Source organism: Mya arenaria, chromosome 5, assembly GCF_026914265.1.
Source record: "Mya arenaria isolate MELC-2E11 chromosome 5, ASM2691426v1".
Classification (NCBI taxonomy): domain Eukaryota; kingdom Metazoa; phylum Mollusca; class Bivalvia; order Myida; family Myidae; genus Mya; species Mya arenaria.
The window spans coordinates 37736430-37757260 of record NC_069126.1 but is presented as its reverse complement, the minus strand read 5'-3'; the positions used below and the strand labels follow the sequence as shown (position 1 = coordinate 37757260).

Sequence of the window (20831 nt, the reverse complement as noted above, 5' to 3'; positions counted from 1 at the left end):
ACCCCACTACTTGATAGCGAATTACCCTACTACTTGATAGCGAATTACCCTACTACTTGATAGCGAATTACCCTACTAGTTGATAGCGAATTACCCTACTACTTGATAGTGAATTACCCCACTACTTGATAGCGAATTACCCTACTAGTTGATAGCGAATTCCCCTACTACTTGATAGCGAATTACCCTACTACTTGAAAGCGAATTACCCTACTAGTTGATAGCGAATTCCCCTACTACTTGATAGCGAATTACCCTACTAGTTGATAGCGAATTACCCTACTAGTTGATAGCGAATTACCCTACTACTTGATAGCGAATTACCCTACTACTTGATAGCGAATTACCCTACTAGTTGATAGCGAATTCCCCTACTACTTGATAGCGAATTACCCTACTACTTGATAGCGAATTACCCTACTAGTTGATAGCGAATTACTCTACTAGTTGATAGCGAATTACCCCACTACTTGATAGCGAATTACCCTACTACTTGATAGCGAATTACCCCACTACTTGATAGCGAATTACCCTACTAGTTGATAGCGAATTCCCCTACTACTTGATAGCGAATTACCCTACTACTTGATAGCGAATTACCCTACTAGTTGATAGCGAATTCCCCTACTAGTTGATAGCGAATTCCCCTACTACTTGATAGCGAATTACCCTACTACTTGATAGCGAATTACCCTACTAGTTGATAGCGAATTACCCTACTAGTTGATAGCGAATTACCCAACTAGTTGATAGCGAATTCCCCTACTACTTGATAGCGAATTACCCCACTACTTGATAGCGAATTACCCTACTAGTTGATAGCGAATTACCCCACTACTTGATAGCGAATTACCCTACTAGTTGATAGCGAATTCCCCTACTACTTGATAGCGAATTACCCCACTACTTGATAGCGAATTACCCCACTACTTGATAGCGAATTACCCTACTACTTGATAGCAAATTACCCTACTACTTGATAGCGAATTCCCACACTACTTGATAGCGAATTACCCTACTACTTGATAGCGAATTATCCTACTACTTGATAGCGAATTACCCTACTACTTGATAGCAAATTCCCCTACTAGTTGATAGCAAATTCCCCTACTAGTTGATAGCGAATGACCCTACTAGTTGATAGCGAATTACCCCACTACTTGATAGCGAATGACCCTACTACTTGATAGCAAATTCCCCTACTAGTTGATAGCAAATTCCCCTACTAGTTGATAGCGAATTCCCCTACTAGTTGATAGCGAATTTCCCCACTACTTGATAGCGAATTCCCCTACTAGTTGATAGCGAATTCCCCCACTACTTGATAGCGAATTCCCCTACTAGTTGATAGCGAATTCCCCCACTACTTGATAGCGAATTCCCCACTAGTTGATAGCGAATTCCCCCACTAGTTGATAGCGAATTCCCCTACTAGTTGATAGCGAATTCCCCTACTAGTTGATAGCGAATGACCCTACTAGTTGATAGCGAATTACCCCACTACTTGATAGCGAATGACCCTACTACTAGATAGCGAATTTCCCCACTACTTGATAGCGAATGACCCTACTACTAGATAGCGAATTACCCTACTAGTTGATAGCGAATTCCCCCACTAGTTGATAGCGAATTCCCCCACTAGTTGATAGCGAATTCCCCCACTAGTTGATAGCGAATTCCCCCACTAGTTGATAGCGAATTCCCCTACTAGTTGATAGCGAATTCCCCTACTAGTTGATAGCGAATTCCCCTACTAGTTGATAGCGAATTACCCCACTACTTGATAGCGAATGACCCTACTACTAGATAGCGAATTCCCCCACTACTTGATAGCGAATTCCCCTACTAGTTGATAGCGAATTCCCCTACTACTTGATAGCGAATTCCCCTACTAGTTGATAGCGAATTCCCCCACTACTTGATAGCGAATTCCCCTACTAGTTGATAGCGAAGTCCCCCACTACTTGATAGCGAATTCCCCTACTAGTTGATAGCGAATTCCCCCACTACTTGATAGCGAATTCCCCTACTAGTTGATAGCGAATTCCCCCACTACTTGATAGCGAATTCCCCTACTACTTGATAGCCTGATAGTTAATTCCCCTACTACTAGATACCAGAATCCCTTACTAGTTGATAGCAAATTACCCTACCACCTGATAGCAAATTGCCCTACCTGCCGATGGCAAATTGCCCTGACACCTAAAAGCGAATTACCCTACTACCTGATAGAGATTACATTACTATGAGATAGCATTTCCTCTACCACCTTTTTTTTCGAAAGGACAGACAGACGCTAGGCCGCTAGGCCATAAGGCCGCTGGTTTGCAGACTTCATGCAGCTAGGCCACAAGGCCAATTACTCAGTTACAAAATTTACGCCGCTAGGCCATTAGGCCGCTATTTCGCAGACTTGATGCAGTTAGGCCACAAGGCCGAAATGCCAATGACTCCGTTATAAACTTTACGCCGCTAGGCCATACGGCCGCTAGTTTGCAAACTTCATGCCGCTAGGCCGCAAGGCCAATGACTTAGTTACAAACTTTACGCCGCTAGGCCATTAGGCCGCTAGTTCGCAGACTTCATACAGCTTGGCTACAAGGCCGCCAGGCCAATAACTCAGTAAAACTGTACGCCAATAGATCATAAGGCCGCTAGTCCGCCGACTTTATGCAGCTAGGCCGCAAGGCCAATAACTTTACCCCGCTAGGTCAAAATTATTTCACCGCTAGGTCATTAGGCCGCTAGTTCGCTGACTTCATGCAGGTAGGCCGCCATGCCCCAAGGCCAATAGTTTCACCCGCTAGGTCACAAACTTAACACCGCTAGGCCATGAAGCCGCTAGTACGATTACTTCATGCAGCTAGGCCGCTAGGCCGCAAGGTCAATAACTTCATCCCGCTAGGTCAAAGACCTTACACCGATAGGCCATGAAGCCGCTAGTACGATGACTTCATGCATCTAGGCCGCTATGCCGCAATACCAATAACTTCACCCGCTAGGTCAAAAACCTTACACCGCTAGGCCATGAAGCCGCTAGATCGCTGACTTCATGCAGGTAGGCCGCTATGCCGCAAGACCAATAGCTTCACACACTAGATCATAAACCTTACACCGCTAGGCCATGAAGCCGCTAGTACGATGACTTCATGCAGCTAGGCTGCTAGGCCGCAAAGGCCAATAATCTCACCCCGCTAGGTCACAAACCAAACACCGATAGGCCATGAAGCCGCTTGTTCGTAGCTTAATGCCAATATCTTCATCCCGCTAAGTCACACATTTCACACAGTGCTAGGCCATTAGGTGGCTTGCGCGCTGCATTCACGCAGCTTGGGCGCTAGGCCGCAAGGCCAATAACTTCACCCCGCTAGGTCAAAAACTTTATACCGCTAGGCCATTAGGCCGCTAGTAGGCTGACTTCATACAGCTAGGCCGCAAGGCCAATGACTTCACCCCGCTATGTCAAAAACTTTACACCGCTAGGCCAGTATGCCGCTAGTAGGCTGACTTCATACAGCTAGGCCGCAAGGCCAATGACTTCACCCCGCTATGTCAAAAACTTTACACCGCTAGGCCAGTATGCCGCTAGTACACTGACTTCATACAGCTAGGCCGCAAGGCCAATGACATCACCCCGCTATGTCAAAAACTTTACATCACTAGGCCATTAGGCCGCTAGTACGCTGACTACATATAGCTAGGCCGCAAGGCCAATAACCTCACTCCGCTATGTCAAAAACTTTCTTTTTTATATAATATATATTATATACTGATAATCATTTTTTAAGTAAAAATTACCTTTGGTGGTAACATAGTGTGGCCTGCCAACAATAGCACGGAATACAAAAACTCAATCACAAATAGAATTAATGACATACATTTGAATATTTTATTATTATTTGATTGGTTGTTAATTAAGCATTTAAGCATAAGCTTTAATCAATGATGCTGAATTGATGTATACATGGGATACAGGTGGGCTTTAATTGAATGTGAAGTCTACATTAGGCATTCAAACATCACATACATAAGGGATATCTTATAACAAGTATTTAATTAAAACTTTGTTATACATATCATTTAAAAGGAGAAAAGGTATTTTGAACTGTTAAAGTTACCCTATCAAGACTAATAGTTATACATTGACTGAATATATGTTTTCTTGAACACATTTTTTACGCATATACATTTAACAAAAAAATGAAGAAAATCTTGCATTGTGTCACAGTGAACTTATTAACGGCAAGAGCAAAATCAAACCAGTTGTTAAGTTGGGCAAGTTCCGTAATCTGGTAGGCTCGAATGTATTCTGGCAAAAATATTGTCATAGCCCGTACATTCAGAACTGCCCGAACTTAAACTGGGTTATTTTAATTGCATTTTACTTGCTATATTTATCTACTGGCATATAACATTAAAATAATTCACGCTTAAACATAAACCACTAAAAAAATCATACATCACACACACACACATGAAACAATACTGGCAAATACAAACGATACTAGAGTTGGGCACGTTCCGTTTTCTGGTAGGCTCGAACATATTCTTGCGAAGATATTGTCATAGCCCGTACACCCAGAACTGTCCGAACTTAAACCGGCTAATTGAAATTGCATTTTGCTTGCTTACTAGATTAACTGGCATATACATGTGATAATAAAACATGATTCAATCAGTATGTGTATAGTACATGTAACATTGCAACATGATTCAATCCATTTGTGTATAGTACATGTAACATTGCAACATGATTCAATGAGTATGGTTATAGTACATGTAACATTGCAACATGATTCAATCCGAATTGGTAGAGAACATGTAACAATACAACATGATTCAATCAGTATGGTAATAGTTCATGTAACATTGCAACATGATTCAATCCGTGTGGATAGAGTCCATGTAACATTACAGCATGATTCAATCCGTTTGTGAATATATCAAATACAAAATAAAATACAATTGAGACACATATTTGCAATATACATTATTTAGAAATATTAACTGGATATCTCGATAGACTGATAAGTTATTTATTAAAAAAAATAATTAAAATGGAAAAAACATGTACAGCCTGATTGTAGATTCCCCTTCCATCTAAAAACTAATTCCCCAACTACTTGATAGCGAATTACGCTACTACTTGATAGCGAATTCCCTTACTACTTGATAGCGAATTACCCTACTACTTGATAGCGAATTACCCTACTACTTGATAGCGAATTCCCCTTCGCTTGATAGCGAATTCCCCAACTACTTGATAGCGAATTACCCTACTACTTGATAGCGAATTACCCTACTACTTGATAGCGAATTCCCCCACTACTTGATAGCGAATTCCCCCACTTCTTGATAGCGAATTCCCATACTTCTTGATAGCGAATTACCCTACTACTTGATAGCGAATTACCTTACTACTTGATAGCGAATTCCCCCACTACTTGATAACGAATTCCCCCACTTCTTGATAGCGAATTCCCATACTTCTTGATAGCGAATTACCCTACTACTTGATAGCGAATTACCCTACTACTTGATAGCGAATTACCCTACTACTTGATAGCGAATTACCCTACTACTTGATAGCGAATTACCCTACTACTTGATAGCGAATTACCCTACTACTTGATAGCGAATTACCCAACTACTTGATAGCGAATTCCCCCACTACTTGATAGCGAATTCCCCCACTTCTTGATAGCGAATTCCCCTACTACTTGATAGCGAATTACCCTACTACTTGATAGCGAATTACCCTACTACTTGATAGCGAATTACCCTACTACTTGATAGCGAATTACCCTACTACTTGATAGCGAATTCCCCCACTACTTGATAGCGAATTCCCCCACTTCTTGATAGCGAATTCCCATACTTCTTGATAGCGAATTACCCTACTACTTGATAGCGAATTACCTTACTACTTGATAGCGAATTCCCCCACTACTTGATAGCGAATTCCCCCACTTCTTGATAGCGAATTACCCTACTACTTGATAGCGAATTCCCCTACTACTTGATAGCGAATTCCCCTACTACTTGATAGCGAATTCCCCCACTTCTTGATAGCGAATTCCCCTACTACTTGATAGCGAATTCCCCTACTACTTGATAGCGAATTCCCTTACTACTTGATAGCGAATTCCCCCACTTCTTGATAGCGAATTCCCTTACTACTTGATAGCGAATTCCCCCACTTCTTGATAGCGAATTCCCCTACTACTTGATAGCGAATTCCCCTACTACTTGATAGCGAATTCCCCCACTTCTTGATAGCGAATTCCCCTACTACTTGATAGCGAATTCCCCTACTACTTGATAGCGAATTCCCCCACTTCTTGATAGCGAATTCCCTTACTACTTGATAGCGAATTCCCCTACTACTTGATAGCGAATTCCCCCACTTCTTGATAGCGAATTCCCTTACTACTTGATAGTGAATTCCCCTACTACTTGATACCAGATTCCCTTACTAGTTGATAGCCAATTACCCTACCACCTGATAGCAAATTGCCCTACCTGCCGATGGCAAATTCCCCTGACACCTGAAAGCGAATTACCCTACTACCTGATAGAGATTACATTACTATGAGATTTCCCCTACCACCTAATTTTTTTCGATAGGACAGACAGACGGAAGTACAGACGGACGAACAGGGTAATTACTATAGGACACTATTGGTTGGGCCCTTATTAACCTATTTTACATATATCTATACCTTAAATTATCTAACGTTGAGCAGATGCACATAGTAATACAACATACGTGCAAATAAACTCACTGGAAACAAATATTTTCCAACAAAAAAGACATAAATAAATTATTCATATGCGGTTAACAACAGGGACAGGGTGCGTAGTAATGCTTCACCCCATGACTACGCCCCTTCCGCCCAAACAAGATAAATAAATATTCCAAGGCTTATTAACAATGACGTAGGAATTGTTACTAGAAATAACTAACAACATTGTTTATACTATTATTCTATATGAACCCTGCCCCTGTGCAATTAACCACATCACTGGAAATCAATTTGAACTTAGTAACACATATTAAATATTTAAACACTACAATTAACTAATTTTACTATTCAAGCACGTGATGCCAACTTTAACACGTGATGCTAGCTTAAACCACGTGATGCCAACTTAAACCACGTGATGCCAACTTAAACCACGTGATGCCAACTTAAAACATGTGATGCCAACTTAAAACACGTGATGCCAAATTAAATATGACACATTCAGTTTCTGGTAGGCTCGAATAAATTCTTGCAAAAATTGTCATAGCCCGTACAACCAGAAGTGCCAAGACTTAAGCTAGCTTCGTAACAATTGCATTTGTGCTTCCTATCAATGATATTCATGTAAAACAAATTGACTCCTATATTACTATATAAAGCGCAAAACTAATCAATGATGGTAAAGTAATGGTTATTATAGAAACTATGAACTTTGAAACAAAATTTCGACTAGTCACGAACTAATTGTTGACATTTGCCTGCTTGGGTGCATACGAACTTGAAACACGACTGGGACAACGCACGAAGTAATTGTTGACAGTTGCCTGCTTGGGTGCATATGAACTTGAACCAAAACTGGGACAAAGCACTTTGGGGTACTTAATGAGATAACATTTTGTTTAGCAATTAATACTTAAATAGTGAACCAGAGCTATCTTCACAACTTATAATATTATTTTTATACAAAATATTGATAACAACGAATAAAGCAAAATAATAATACCTAAACAAGTTAATTATATAACAATAGCGTTTGTAAATTAAAGAATTCTTTCGATCACAGTTGGTGGGTCATTATTATGTGAACGGAATCAAGTTGCTGGTGGAATACTCGTGAAACGGCGCCTCACTTCCAGTCCCTACTTCCTGTCGGCCGTGCCCGCCGAACACCTTCTCTCCGTACTTCCGGTTTTGACGCCGAAGCGTTCCATGTAGCCGGTCAAAAAGCAGTGTGTTAAAACCAAAGTTGCAGTGGAAGTGTCTGAAAAGGGGAGATAATAACGTAATTTTGACTCACCGTATTCGTTCGGTTAATGGGCTTGACCACATAGGAGGCAGTATCGGTCAGGAGATGGTGAAAACACCAACATTAAAATACGTGTTTACATTAAAGATGTTTGAAAATAGTTTTGGGGATTTTCTTATCAAATTTACAGTCGAACCTCGTTGGCTCGAACTCGCTTGGCTCGAGTTCCTCGTTGGCTCACAATGAGTGTAAAGAATCGATTTATTTTTACTGAAAGAAAGCATTTTCGCTCGGCTCGAGTTTCCTTAAGCTCGAGGTATTTTCGCGGGAGTTTGAGCCAATGGGGTTCAACTGTATACTAATATATGTATTAACAATTTAAAACATCCTCGATCGATACTGTCACCTATGCTTATCCCTTTGATTTTCATTTCTTTATTACCACATAGGGGTACCAACTATCTAAATGGTCGCAATCAATATGTGCATTTTCGGTCCATTCATATCCGTACATTGTTAATCTTGAAAGCTCTTTCTTAAATAAATCATGAGGCAGAAATGTTGACACTTGAAAGCCGTAAATAATTTAATTTAATTCAGATATTTTGTGAGTCTCACAAATTAAATGTTTTACTTGTAAAAATAATTACACGTTGCCTATTTGACCAATAAAGGTCTAATAAAGTTTCGAAATAAATATTAGGTTACGTGGTTTTATAAGTTTGCTCCCGTAACGTTATCACAATGTTAGGAAGCCGTTACGCCGCTTACCTATGATGGTCGTCGTGAAACATGGAAGACGGTTGCCAGGGCCAGACGGCGTCCATCTTGATTCCTGAATGGTCCATCATGCCGTAGTAGTAGCCGTAGAGTAAGTGGCCAACAAACACCACTTAAATAAATATTAGACTGGGTCAAACTTACAGCCTCGATTATTGTGTTCAAGGGCACTTCCCAATACATAGAACATAGTGTTTGCCGTTGGTCCATTATGCCAAAGTGGTAGCCGTTAGTCCATTATGCCTATATGGTTGCCATTGGATCATTGTGCCATGATGGTAGCCGTTCGTCCATTATGTCTTAATAGTTGCCGCTGGATCATTATGCCATAATGGTAGCCGTTGGTCCATTACGTCTTAATGGTTGCTGTTGGATCATTATGCCATAACATTTACACCTCAACTTCCATTCCTTATAATGGTAGCCCTTGGTCCATTACGTCTTAATGGTTGCTATTGGATCATTATGCCATAATGGTAGCCGTTGGTCCATTACGTCTTAATGGTTGCCGTTGGATCATTATGCCACAATGGTTGTCGTTGAATCATTATGCCATAATGGTTGCCATTGGATCATTATGCCATAATGGTTGCCGTTGGATCATTATGACATAATGGTTGCCGTTGGATCATTATGCCTTAACGGTTGCCATTGGATCATTATGCCATAATGGTTGCCATTGGATTATTATGCCATAATGGTTGCCGTTGGATCATTATGCCTTAACGGTAGCCGTTGGTCCATTACGTCTTAATGGTTGCCGTTAGATCATTATGCCATAATAGTTGCCGTTGGATCATTATGCCTTAATGGTTGCCGTTGGATCATTATGCCTTAATGATTGTCATTGGATCATTATGCCATAATTGTTGCCATTGAATCATTATGCCATAATGGTTGCCGTTGGATCATTATGCCATAATGGTTGCCGTTGGATCATTATGCCTTAATGGTTGCCGTTGGATCATTATGCCTTTATGATTGCCATTGGATTATTATGCCATAATGGTTGCCGTTGGATCATTATGCCATAACGGTAGCCGTTGGTCCATTACGTCTTAATGGTTGCCGTTGGATCATTATGCCATAATGGTTGCCGTTGGATCATTATGCCTTAATGGTTGCCGTTGGATCATTATGCCTTAATGATTGCCATTGGATCATTATGCCATAATGGTTGCCATTGGATCATTATGCCATAATGGTCGCCGTTGGATCATTATGCCATAATGGTTGCCGTTGGATCATTATGCCATAATGGTTGCTGTTGGATCATTATGCCATAATGGTTGCCGTTGGATCATTATGCCTTAATGGTTGCCATTGGATCATTATGCCATAATGATAACCGTTGGTCCATTGTTTCATTGTCCATTTGTTTACAATCATGACAATAAAACAAGAGATTTACACTGGTAGCAAAAAAAAAACTATTTATAAAAATGGTACATTAAGAATTATTTGATACCAATTATGTATTGATGGTAAGAAAGTGGAGTTTTTGCCATTTTATATACATTTGAGAACTCTTTGGTTGTTGTTGTTTATATCGGAATGGACCCGTCCTTTACCACCGTTCATTTTTGAAAAAAAATGTATCAAAAAACAGAGGAGTATTCATATATGTCATGCGTGCGCGAAATGTAATGTTTAAGTATGCTATGCTTGCTATCAGAGTATAGTTTTAATTAAGATTGTCAAGTATGAGTACAGTGAACGTTGGGTGAATATAATGCAACATCTATATCAGTCACCAACCGTTCTCGGTGTTAAGGCCTAAACTACGTTTGGTTCGGGTACCCGACCCTCCCTACAAAATAGGCCCTACCTTTTTTATAGTCAATTTGTTAAAAAAAGGAAAAAAAGTAATACTCGTTTTTAAAATCGTTACATACACATGTATAACAATAATAAATTTTGAGTGATAAACCTTTAACTACTTTCTTAATATTGCATTTATGGAAACTAATAATTACTGTTAACAATATTGTAACCGTGTATTAAACAGCTGAAAACGCACAAATATTAAATGACTGGTGGGTCCTAAAAGATTTACAGTGATCAATTATCGTCTCATAAGGTAGAAATACCGTGTTTTCTGCACCTTTCTTTCAAATTAAACACGGTACCCTTCATAGGAACCACTGTTCTCGATATGTTTTCAACCTTCTGGTATATTAAAACATGAATTAATTATGGCACATCTTATTCGGAAATAAGAGTGCTTATTCGGAAATAAGAGTGCTTCTTTAAGTGTTTTAATATGTAGTTTAAAACCTTTATACATAAGATTGTTAAAAGCCATTCTCCAATGATGAAAATAGCGTTCTTATATAAAGTATAATAAGAAATGCCTACTTGAAAAGGATGTAACCGAACCAAACCAGTTTTTTGGCTTAAGCGTTTCACGATGTATGTGGTTTAAACATTTTTGATGATAAGATATGCGGTATTTGCAAATATTTGTGGTGAAGTAGATCGTATTGTGTGCAAACATGCCTTCTATAAGGCTCATGTTTTATTATACACTCCTTCGCACAGGGTGAAAGAAGGTAGAAAAATCAGCTCTCTATATGCTTATCAAAGCATATGCTCTCCCTGAGTAAATAAGGGCTGTTGTTCAGATAACGACATCGTTGTTACCTTGTTAAGGTTTAAAAATACAACCAATCACACGTGCGCATTAATTTTTCCAAACAGTAAATATTTTAAAGTTAAAAAAAAATCCGTTAACAACTTTGTTAACTTTAACAATGAACAATCGGCCGATTATCTTCACTGCAGTAGATGTAACCAATGTACGTCCCTTTAAAGGGACTAGACACCAGCAAATACAGTAGTTCCTCAAAACAAGCCTAGAATTGTCAATGCGACCAAGTAGGAGGTCAATAATACACTATTTTACATGATTAAAAGAAAAAAAACGCAACAATCATAAAAAATATGTTGCTGTTTCATCTGAGTTTCTACTTTTAAAAACACTGTGCATAATGTTTCCCAGTTTAAATCATATCTCTTATGAGTACAGATAAATATACCGGCGCTATTTCTAACAGTTTCTGACATGACAAGCTTATATTCATGGTAGCTTTGGTGCAGAAATGACAAGCCTATACACATGGTGCCTTTGGTGCAGATATGACAAGCGTATACACATAGTACCTTTGGTGAAGACATGACAAGTGTATACACATGGTACCTTTGGTGCAGACATGACAAGTGTATACACATAGTACCTTTGGTGAAGACATGACAAGTGTATACACATGGTGCCTTTGGTGCAGACATGACAAGTGTATACACATAGTACCTTTGGTGCAGACATGACAAGCGTATACACATAGTACCTTTGGTGCAGACATGACAAGCTTATACACATAGTACCTTTGGTGCAGACATGACAAGCGTATACACATAGTACCTTTGGTGCAAAAATGACAAGCCTATACACATGGTGCCTTTGGTGCAGACATGACAAGCGTATACACATAGTACCTTTGGTGCAGACATGACAAGCGTATACACATAGTACCTTTGGTGCAAAAATGACAAGCCTATACACATGGTGCCTTTGGTGCAGACATGACAAGCGTATACACATACTAGTAGTACCTTTGGTGCAGACATGACAAGCGTATACACATAGTACCTTTGGTGCAGACATGACAAGCGTATACACATAGTACCTTTGGTGCAGACATGACAAGCGTATACACATAGTACCTTTGGTGCAAAAATGACAAGCCTATACACATGGTGCCTTTGGTGCAGACATGACAAGCGTATACACATACTAGTAGTACCTTTGGTGCAGACATGACAAGCGTATACACATAGTACCTTTGGTGCAGACATGACAAGCGTATACACATAGTACCTTTGGCGCAGACATGACAAGCGTATACACATAGTTCCTTTAGTGCAGACATGACAAGCGTATACACGTAGTACCTTTGGTGCAGACATGACAAGCGTATACACATAGTACCTTTGGTGCAGACATGACAAGCTTATACACATAGTACCTTTGGTGCAGACATGACAAGCGTATACACATGGTACCTTTGGTGCAGACATGACAAGCTTATACACATAGTACCTATGGCGCAGACATGACAAGCGTATCCACATAGTACCTTTGGTGCAGACATGACAAGCGTATACACATGGAAGCTTTGGTGCAGACATGACAAGCGTATACACATAGTACCTTTGATGCAGACATGACAAGCGTACACACATGGAAGCTTTGGTGCAGACATGACAAGTGTATACAAAAAGTACCTTCAACACACAGATGACAAGCTTACAAGCATGGTAACTATAGTGCTGACATGGCAACCTTAAACACATTGTATCATTGGTGCAAAGATTATACACATAGTTTCTTTATGGCAGACGTGACAAATCTATACACATGGTTTCTTTGGTGCAGAAATGACAAGCTTATACACATATTACCTTCAACACTGACTTAACAAGCTTATAAACATTGTTACATTTGGTGAAGACATGACAAGTTTTACACATGGTACCAATAGTGCAGAAATGACAAGCTTATACACATAGTATCTTGATCACAGACATTTCAAGCTCATACACATGATTACATTTGGAGCAGACATGATCAGGTTTACACATGGTTCCTTTGGTGCAGACATGACAAACTTATACACATGTTACCTTTGACACAGGCGTGGCAAGCATTAACAAAGCGGGTCCCATTGAATCATTCAATAAACGGTAACCAACGAATTTAACACATGGTGCCCATGTCGGAAGTATGATATACAGTCGAGACCCGTTTGCTCGAACTCACCGTGACTGACCAAAAAACGTTGAACCATTGCAATTTCAAGCTAAGCATGTCGAGACCCGTTTGCTCGAACTCACCGTGACGGACCAAAAAACGTTGGACCATTGCAATTTCAAGCTAAGCATGTCGAGACCCGTTTGCTCGAACTCACCGTGACGGACCAAAAACCGTTGGACCATTGCAATTTCAAGCTAAGCATGTCGAGACCCGTTTGCTCGAACTCACCGTGAGTGACCAAAAAACGTTGGACCATTGCAATTTCAAGCTAAGCATGTCGAGACCCGTTTGCTCGAACTCACCGTGACTGACCAAAAACCGTTGAACCATTGCAATTTCAAGCTAAGCATGTTCTTTAATAGCAACAACACCTTGGTCATATTTAAAACGTGACATTTTGGACTAAGCACATAAGACTTTTACAAATTTACACCTTACATGCGAGTGTGTATATTGTACCCTTTAAGTCACACGGATTAAAGCTGCCCTCTCACAGATTGACCGTTTTTATAACTTTTTTTTATTTTTTATTTTCGAATGAGCCAATTTTGCGTAAATGTCTTGAAACCAATGATACAAGACTGCTGACAAAAGATCAGATCACATATTTTTGTTAAAAAATTGATGTTTGATGTATGTTTCTAAAAGTGTTAGAAACGTTTTTAGCCATAAAACATTCGAACAGAAGTATGAAAAAACTGCGATCTGATCTTTTGTCAGCAGTCTTATATCACTTGTATTCAGATATTGACGCAACAATTGACTCATTCAAAAACGAATAATTAAAAGTTGTCAAATCGGTAAAACTGTGAGAGTGCAGCTTTAACTGAAACAGTGACGGGTAGCATGGATATACGAGTACGAGATCTCACCTGCGTGAAGGGGGATGATGAACGCGGGCAGGCCAAGAAAGGTCTGATACATCAGGAACTCGAGCGGATGCATGGCTACCGCGCTGTAAAGGGTAGGGCTCCCGTACCGGTGATGGATCTTGTGGACGTTCTTGTACAACCAGGGATAGTGGAACAGCCTGTATAAAACAAGGTTTAGGTATGTGGGTTTTGGGGTATGTGATAAACATGGATTTGAGGCATGCCTCGAGTATCTCATGCCGATGTCAGCACGCTTCGTCGTCAGTTTCCTTTTTGATAAAGTAAGTTTATAGCTACAATGTATACATGATGTGACTGAAAATTGTAACATACACTGCTCATCAAAAGTCTTCTTGGGTGAAAATGCTACAAAAATCAATATACTAGTAAAACCAAATATTCGAAGCACATATTTTACCGCACACACAGTTTTTTTCCCTGTTCACAAACCTGTGTGGATAGTAGCTGACAGCCTCACCATACATAAACAAGACAGGAATTGAGAGCAGAAGGTACGCCCAGCCGTACTGACCAGGATCCATGTATAGGGTGCACCGGCCTGTAACATTTAGAAATGGGTTGGAAAACGTAACGTTGCTAGCGTTACGTAAAATAAGCTTTTGATTGTCATCGTCGTCCTCATTTACTTCGACATGAGCCGCGTTATCAATGTATTCGTCACCTATATATGCATATGTGTTCAATATTGCAATCCTATCATTTACACATTTATTCATTCACATAATCAGTCAAGTAAGAAATCAATTATAAGCAGAGCAACCCAGTCCCAAAGCTAAAGCAACGCCTCTATATAACCACTTCGTAACCAAATACCCCATACCCCCCAACCCCTTAATACACGTAGCCCGTACCCCGTCACTTAAATTTAATGTTTGTTTTATTTCCAAGGCTTAAATCCACGTACGTCGTCGCTTGAGATCACGTCTCATCGTAAAACCATCTGTCTCTCAGTCTTTGACTGGATAACTTATACTTATTAACACTCACTCCCCTCTCCTCCTCGAACCCTGACCTTTCCAACATTCTCAACACACAAGAGCGTACCTCCGGTCATATGATGACCCCCCCCCCCCCCTCTCCCCGACCCTGACCTTTCCAACATTCTCAACACACAAGAGCGTACCTCCGTTCATGATGTAACACGAGATGATCCCAGAGACCACTGAGCCCAGCATCATGTTGAAGGAGCCCAAGAGAAACTCGTGCCACTCGTTGGAGCGAGTCAGCCACCGGTCTGGCTGGCACTTCCACGTGTCTGCCTGAAGAATTAAATAGTAAAAATAGTAAATACACTTCTTATTTTACAAGGATTGATCAACTTACAAGTTATAGCCATGTGTGTGGTCATGCATGTCGACACGGCGTCTTAATGCAAGAGAATATTCTTCTAGACAAGTGTTTTTACAACCGGTACCCTATGCCTTGGGCGTGTATGACCGAACCAATTCGGTGCGTCAGGTGACCGGCAACTGAAATATCGGCACATCGCCTATGCTGCAGATGCTGAAGAAATGACAATTGGTGATAGCGTTTTAAGATGCCACGTTATTCAGTGCTAGTTGGTATATTTTCGTTGCGACCCTTACCATGTGTTTCCGGTTCTTGTAGAAGTACATGTCAAAAGTCAGCCCGATACCCCAGTACAGCGAAAACGAAACAAACAGCGCGAACGGCACGTAAATATGCAGGTCCCGCAGCCCCAGACGCTCAAGCATCCCGGCGGAAGTGACGTCCGTCGAGTTACCCGCTTCCGCATGGCCCAGGAGCGACTGAAGATGATCCCGGCCGAGGTAGACAATGAATAATAGCCATTCGCCTGGGCGGGAAAAATGACAGATATTAACAAGAGGGCCCTTAAACGCTCATCTGAAAACCAATGGGATTTGAATTTTGATCCAAAAGGGTCTTGACCGAAGAAATTTAAAGTTTTAAAATGTTGACGCTTTACGACGGCCATTGGGCGACCAAAAAAGCTCACCTTGAGCACTTGATGCTCGGGTTAGCTAAAAACAATCGGTATCGTAAAGTTCGATTTAGTCGTCTATGTACCAGCCAATTCCATAGGAACAGATGTGAAATTAAAATCGTTTATTTATGAGCTAGACACGATCGTTTCCAATGAATCTGTATGCGGGCAAAATATTGTAACTTGAAGTCTGATTTAATTTTGTTTTACCTTGTTAAAATGTATAGGTCATTCTCACCTCTGACTGCAGTGGCCAAGAAGAACACGCTGACCATAAACACGCCCTTACTGACCATGTCTTTGACATTCCAGCCTGACTTTGGCACCTTGACCTCTTCGTCTGGTGACGTCACTTCTTCAGATCCTGGAGATGCTTCCGATGATGACGTCAGACTGCACTCAGAAAACGTCATCTTACGAAGATCGGCTGACGCTTGACGTGGCATTGTCGTTTTTTTATCTGAAATAAGTTCAGGGTAATTATCATTATAAATATCTGCTATAACCGGAGCAAGCGTTCCTTACGCTTAGATTAGCAAACTGATCACAGGTTTTCATATTTATGTTCCAAAACTGATGTTTTATGCGTTTTTCTGAAAGCGATAGAAACGCTTTTAGGTTTAAAACATTACTTTTCGAACGGAAATATGAAAAACTGCGATCTGATCTTTTGTCAGCAGTCATATATCACTGGTTTGCAGATATTTACGAAAACATTTGCTCATTCCAAGACAAAAAATTTAAAGTTGTCAAAACGGTAAATCTGTGAGAGTGCAGCTTTAATCTTGAAACATTGAAAAACTGTTTATTTTACTGAATCCAGCTGAAAATATGAACAATAATACATACTACAATAACTATATCAGTCAAGTATGTTCTGTGTTAGTAAACAGTAGACAATACCCTATCAGGATACAACAATTATATATGTATATGGGTCACCAGGCCAATGGTATGATAAATTACAATAATATTTATACATCGAGTCCCTTATTACAGAATAACGCTAAGTTCACTATTTTTTATTATGGTATATTGTTTTTAATATTGACATTCTTAATATTGCCATTCTTAAGAGGTTTGGAGTTTAAATTACAATAATATTTATACATCGATCACCAAAATGGCTTGCCCCAAATTTCTCGAAAAATCCCTTATTACAGAATAACGCTATTATAAAGGTCACTATTTTTATTATGGTATATTCTGTGTAATATTGACATTCTTAATATTGCCATCTTAAGTGGTTTGGAGTTTCAAGTACAATAATATTTATACATCGATCACCAAAATGGCTTGCCCCAAATTTCTCGAAAAATCCCTTATTACAGAATAACGTTATTATAAAGGTCACTATTTTTATCATGGTATATTCTGTGTAATATTGACATTCTTAATATTGCCATCTTAAGTGGTTTGGAGTTTCAAGTACAATAATATTTATACATCGATCACCAAAATGGCTTGGCCACAATTTCTTGAAAAATTTTAAGTCCCTTAATACAGAATAACGCTAAGGTCGCTATTTTTAATGGTATATTTGTGTAATATTGACATTCTTAAGTGGTTTTGGAGTTTCAAAATATATTATCTTTATGATAATCATGATAAACCTATTTTGATTTAGTAAAATCCAAGATAAAGTAACATACATGTGTTTGCTCAACGACCTAAGCTACTTGAGTTTGTTAAGCTTAAGAACTTTCGAGAAATTGGGGTCGATTGCTCAGCTGTGTCAAATCTAGGTTAATCCGACAACAGCTAACGCATATAATATTTTAAACAAGATTTAAAAAGTTGGGCAGCCGGTCATAAGGCCAAACAAGTGTTTGATTAGGTCTATATCTTGTCCAAAATCAGGTATGGTATGTACGTTTTATTATTATTATTTTTATTATGCTTTCTGTGAAACGTTTTTGTCATCATTGGGGAATGGCATTAAAGTTCAGTATAAAGCTTTAAAGCTGCACTCTCACAGATTGAACGTTTTGACGACTCGTTAGTAACGCTTTTAGCCACAAAACATAATTTTTTGAACAGAAATATGAAAATCTGCGATCTTATGTTTTGTCAACAATCTTATATCACTGGTTTGCAGGTATTTACGCAAAAATTGGCTCATTCCAAGTCAAAAACTAAAAAATGTCAAAACGGTAAATCTGTGAGAGTGCAGCTTTAAAGGTTTTTAAACTTCATTCTAGATCACAAACTAAAATAAAATAAAAAATCATTATTTGTTTAAACTAACGGGCTATAAAAGCGGTATGGTCGGCTCGTACTTCGTATTGGTAGGTCGCAATCGGAACTCCTCGACTAGTATCAAGATATGGCCTATCTCGAAGCTTGCCGGAGATGGCCGAGTTGTTACGATTGGGTAGGTCGGGAAACCCGAACCGGAAGTACTTTTTAGGCCGACTGGTTTTATCGTTTTAGACCTCTGATAGAAGAGGAAGAACGTTTATTTTTCATATATACAAACGATGTGTTTGAAATGTTTGTCGATATGACAGTTTGGAGAGCCTCTTCATAGTAACTTTGGCGCATATTGATTCATGCGAAGAACCTTAGATAACAGAGGAATGAATAATCACTAGATCGAATATATGATGAAGTTAATGCAGATTATCTCTATGGTGATCAATAAGATGGCCTAAACATTGATTGTTTTGGGTAGCCCGATCCTACCTTATGAAAGCCGCATAGTATATACAGTACCATAGTATATATAAAAAAATGAAAACAACCAAAAAACCCTCGGCCTTCCTACTATCTATAAAAACATTACTTTTAAACCCTAACCCATTTTTTTGACAGAATATTCAGCTCCATAGCAACAGCAATATAATAGTTAGATTTGCAAAAACATCGCTATTTTCATAAGAAAATGATCTTGAAATAAAGTATATTTGAATAAAAAATAAAAATGTTGGATATCAATTTAATTGGATAAAAACTACTATCTAGAAATTGGTATTATTCTTGACAGCCATACGTTTATTTCTACTTTTTTATGATAAATATTTGAATAAATAAATATTTGAATAAAGTAGTTCGATTAAAATCATCATAGGAAAACTTGATACTTCCTAAAAAACGTCATGAGCATATAACAAAGTTATGACGTCATATAAAGGGGTGACGTTACCATTATTTTTTTTTAAAGTTAAAAGTGAAGTGTTTATGTTGTGATTCTTACTGGATATAATCTCAGAATTCATTTGACGTATAACCAAAATCAAAACGATCGGATATTTATACTGTTTAAAAATTATTTCGGGTAGATCGAGCTACCACACTTTTGCATTGCATGTAACGCGGGAAATGGCATTGCATTGGCAGTTTGAGGCTGATCATCAGCACAGGTGAAACAGGCAGGTATTTTTTTGTTATTATTAACAGAAAAAAAAGCATGTGATAAAAAGAATCTGACACTCGTCACCATGAATACAGAAGTGTATTCAACTTGTCAAGGATGTATGTAAGAATGCTCGCCAACGGCTCGCGTACAAACAACATTCCTAAACTCGTTGAATAAATTGTTTATTTCATACATGACGACTCGTGTAAGATCTTAGATTTCGGTAATTTATTTTACATTTTAGTAATCAACTCCAAATGTTACCCAAATTATATGTCGTCTCCGTCTGTGATCATTGATCGATATTTGAATAAATAAGCCAGTGCATTAAATAAATTACAGCACCGGTAATATACTGTAAAACAATTATTATACATGTAATTAATTTATATAATTATCAAGTTTCATCTTACCCTGGCAGACAAGTGTTTCATAAACTATATCCAAGTTATATCTACATGATCGATTCGGTTTCTCGATTTATAAACAGAAAAGGTCAGTGTGTGAATTGTTATCAGACATTTAAACCTTTGTACAAACTATTTATTGATTGTATACATGTTAAGAATTAGATTCAATGGCGGTCATAAAAGGGAGAAGAATCTGTTTAAATCGGCAGAAACTTAATCTTTCATTATCTCCCTTTCAAGTGAAATCGTGATAGCAGATTATGTAAAATATTGTACAAAAAAGATAGGCTCAATTTGCAAGAGGAATCGCACCCACTCGATTTTAGCGGATCCAGAGGGCTGGGATGCACCCGACGTGCCCCACCTTTGAAAAAGTTTATTTTTTTATTTCAATATAGGAGAAAAAAGTAATAAAATTCGTCCAATTTGCACCATTTCGGACTTGACTGCAACGGTCAGTTTTTATGTATATATGTAATGCAGATCAAGAAAACTGCAAAAATTGTAGATAATGGGTCTCGATTCAAGTAGGTTTTATAAAAATAACGTTCTTAATACTGGGAGAAATTTTGTCAGAGACCATAATGCACCAGCCAATTGTAACCACGGCCAATCAAGG

At 39.0% G+C, this 20831-nt stretch overlaps 1 protein-coding gene across 1 annotated transcript; it reads right to left on the bottom strand.

Annotated features, from left to right (window-relative positions):
• Positions 1 to 5699: 5699 nt before the first annotated feature.
• LOC128234904 (uncharacterized) lies at positions 5700 to 20353 on the bottom strand. The gene is made up of 8 exons (XM_052949519.1): positions 20216 to 20353; positions 16683 to 16904; positions 16065 to 16294; positions 15602 to 15737; positions 14908 to 15016; positions 14458 to 14615; positions 8764 to 8884; positions 5700 to 8007 (listed from the first exon to the last, which is right to left on the bottom strand). Exons 2-8 carry the CDS (start codon positions 16888 to 16890, stop codon positions 7824 to 7826), a joined length of 1146 nt encoding a protein of 381 aa, XP_052805479.1. The 5' UTR covers positions 16891 to 16904; positions 20216 to 20353; the 3' UTR covers positions 5700 to 7823.
• Between the last annotated feature and the right edge of the window lie 478 nt (positions 20354 to 20831).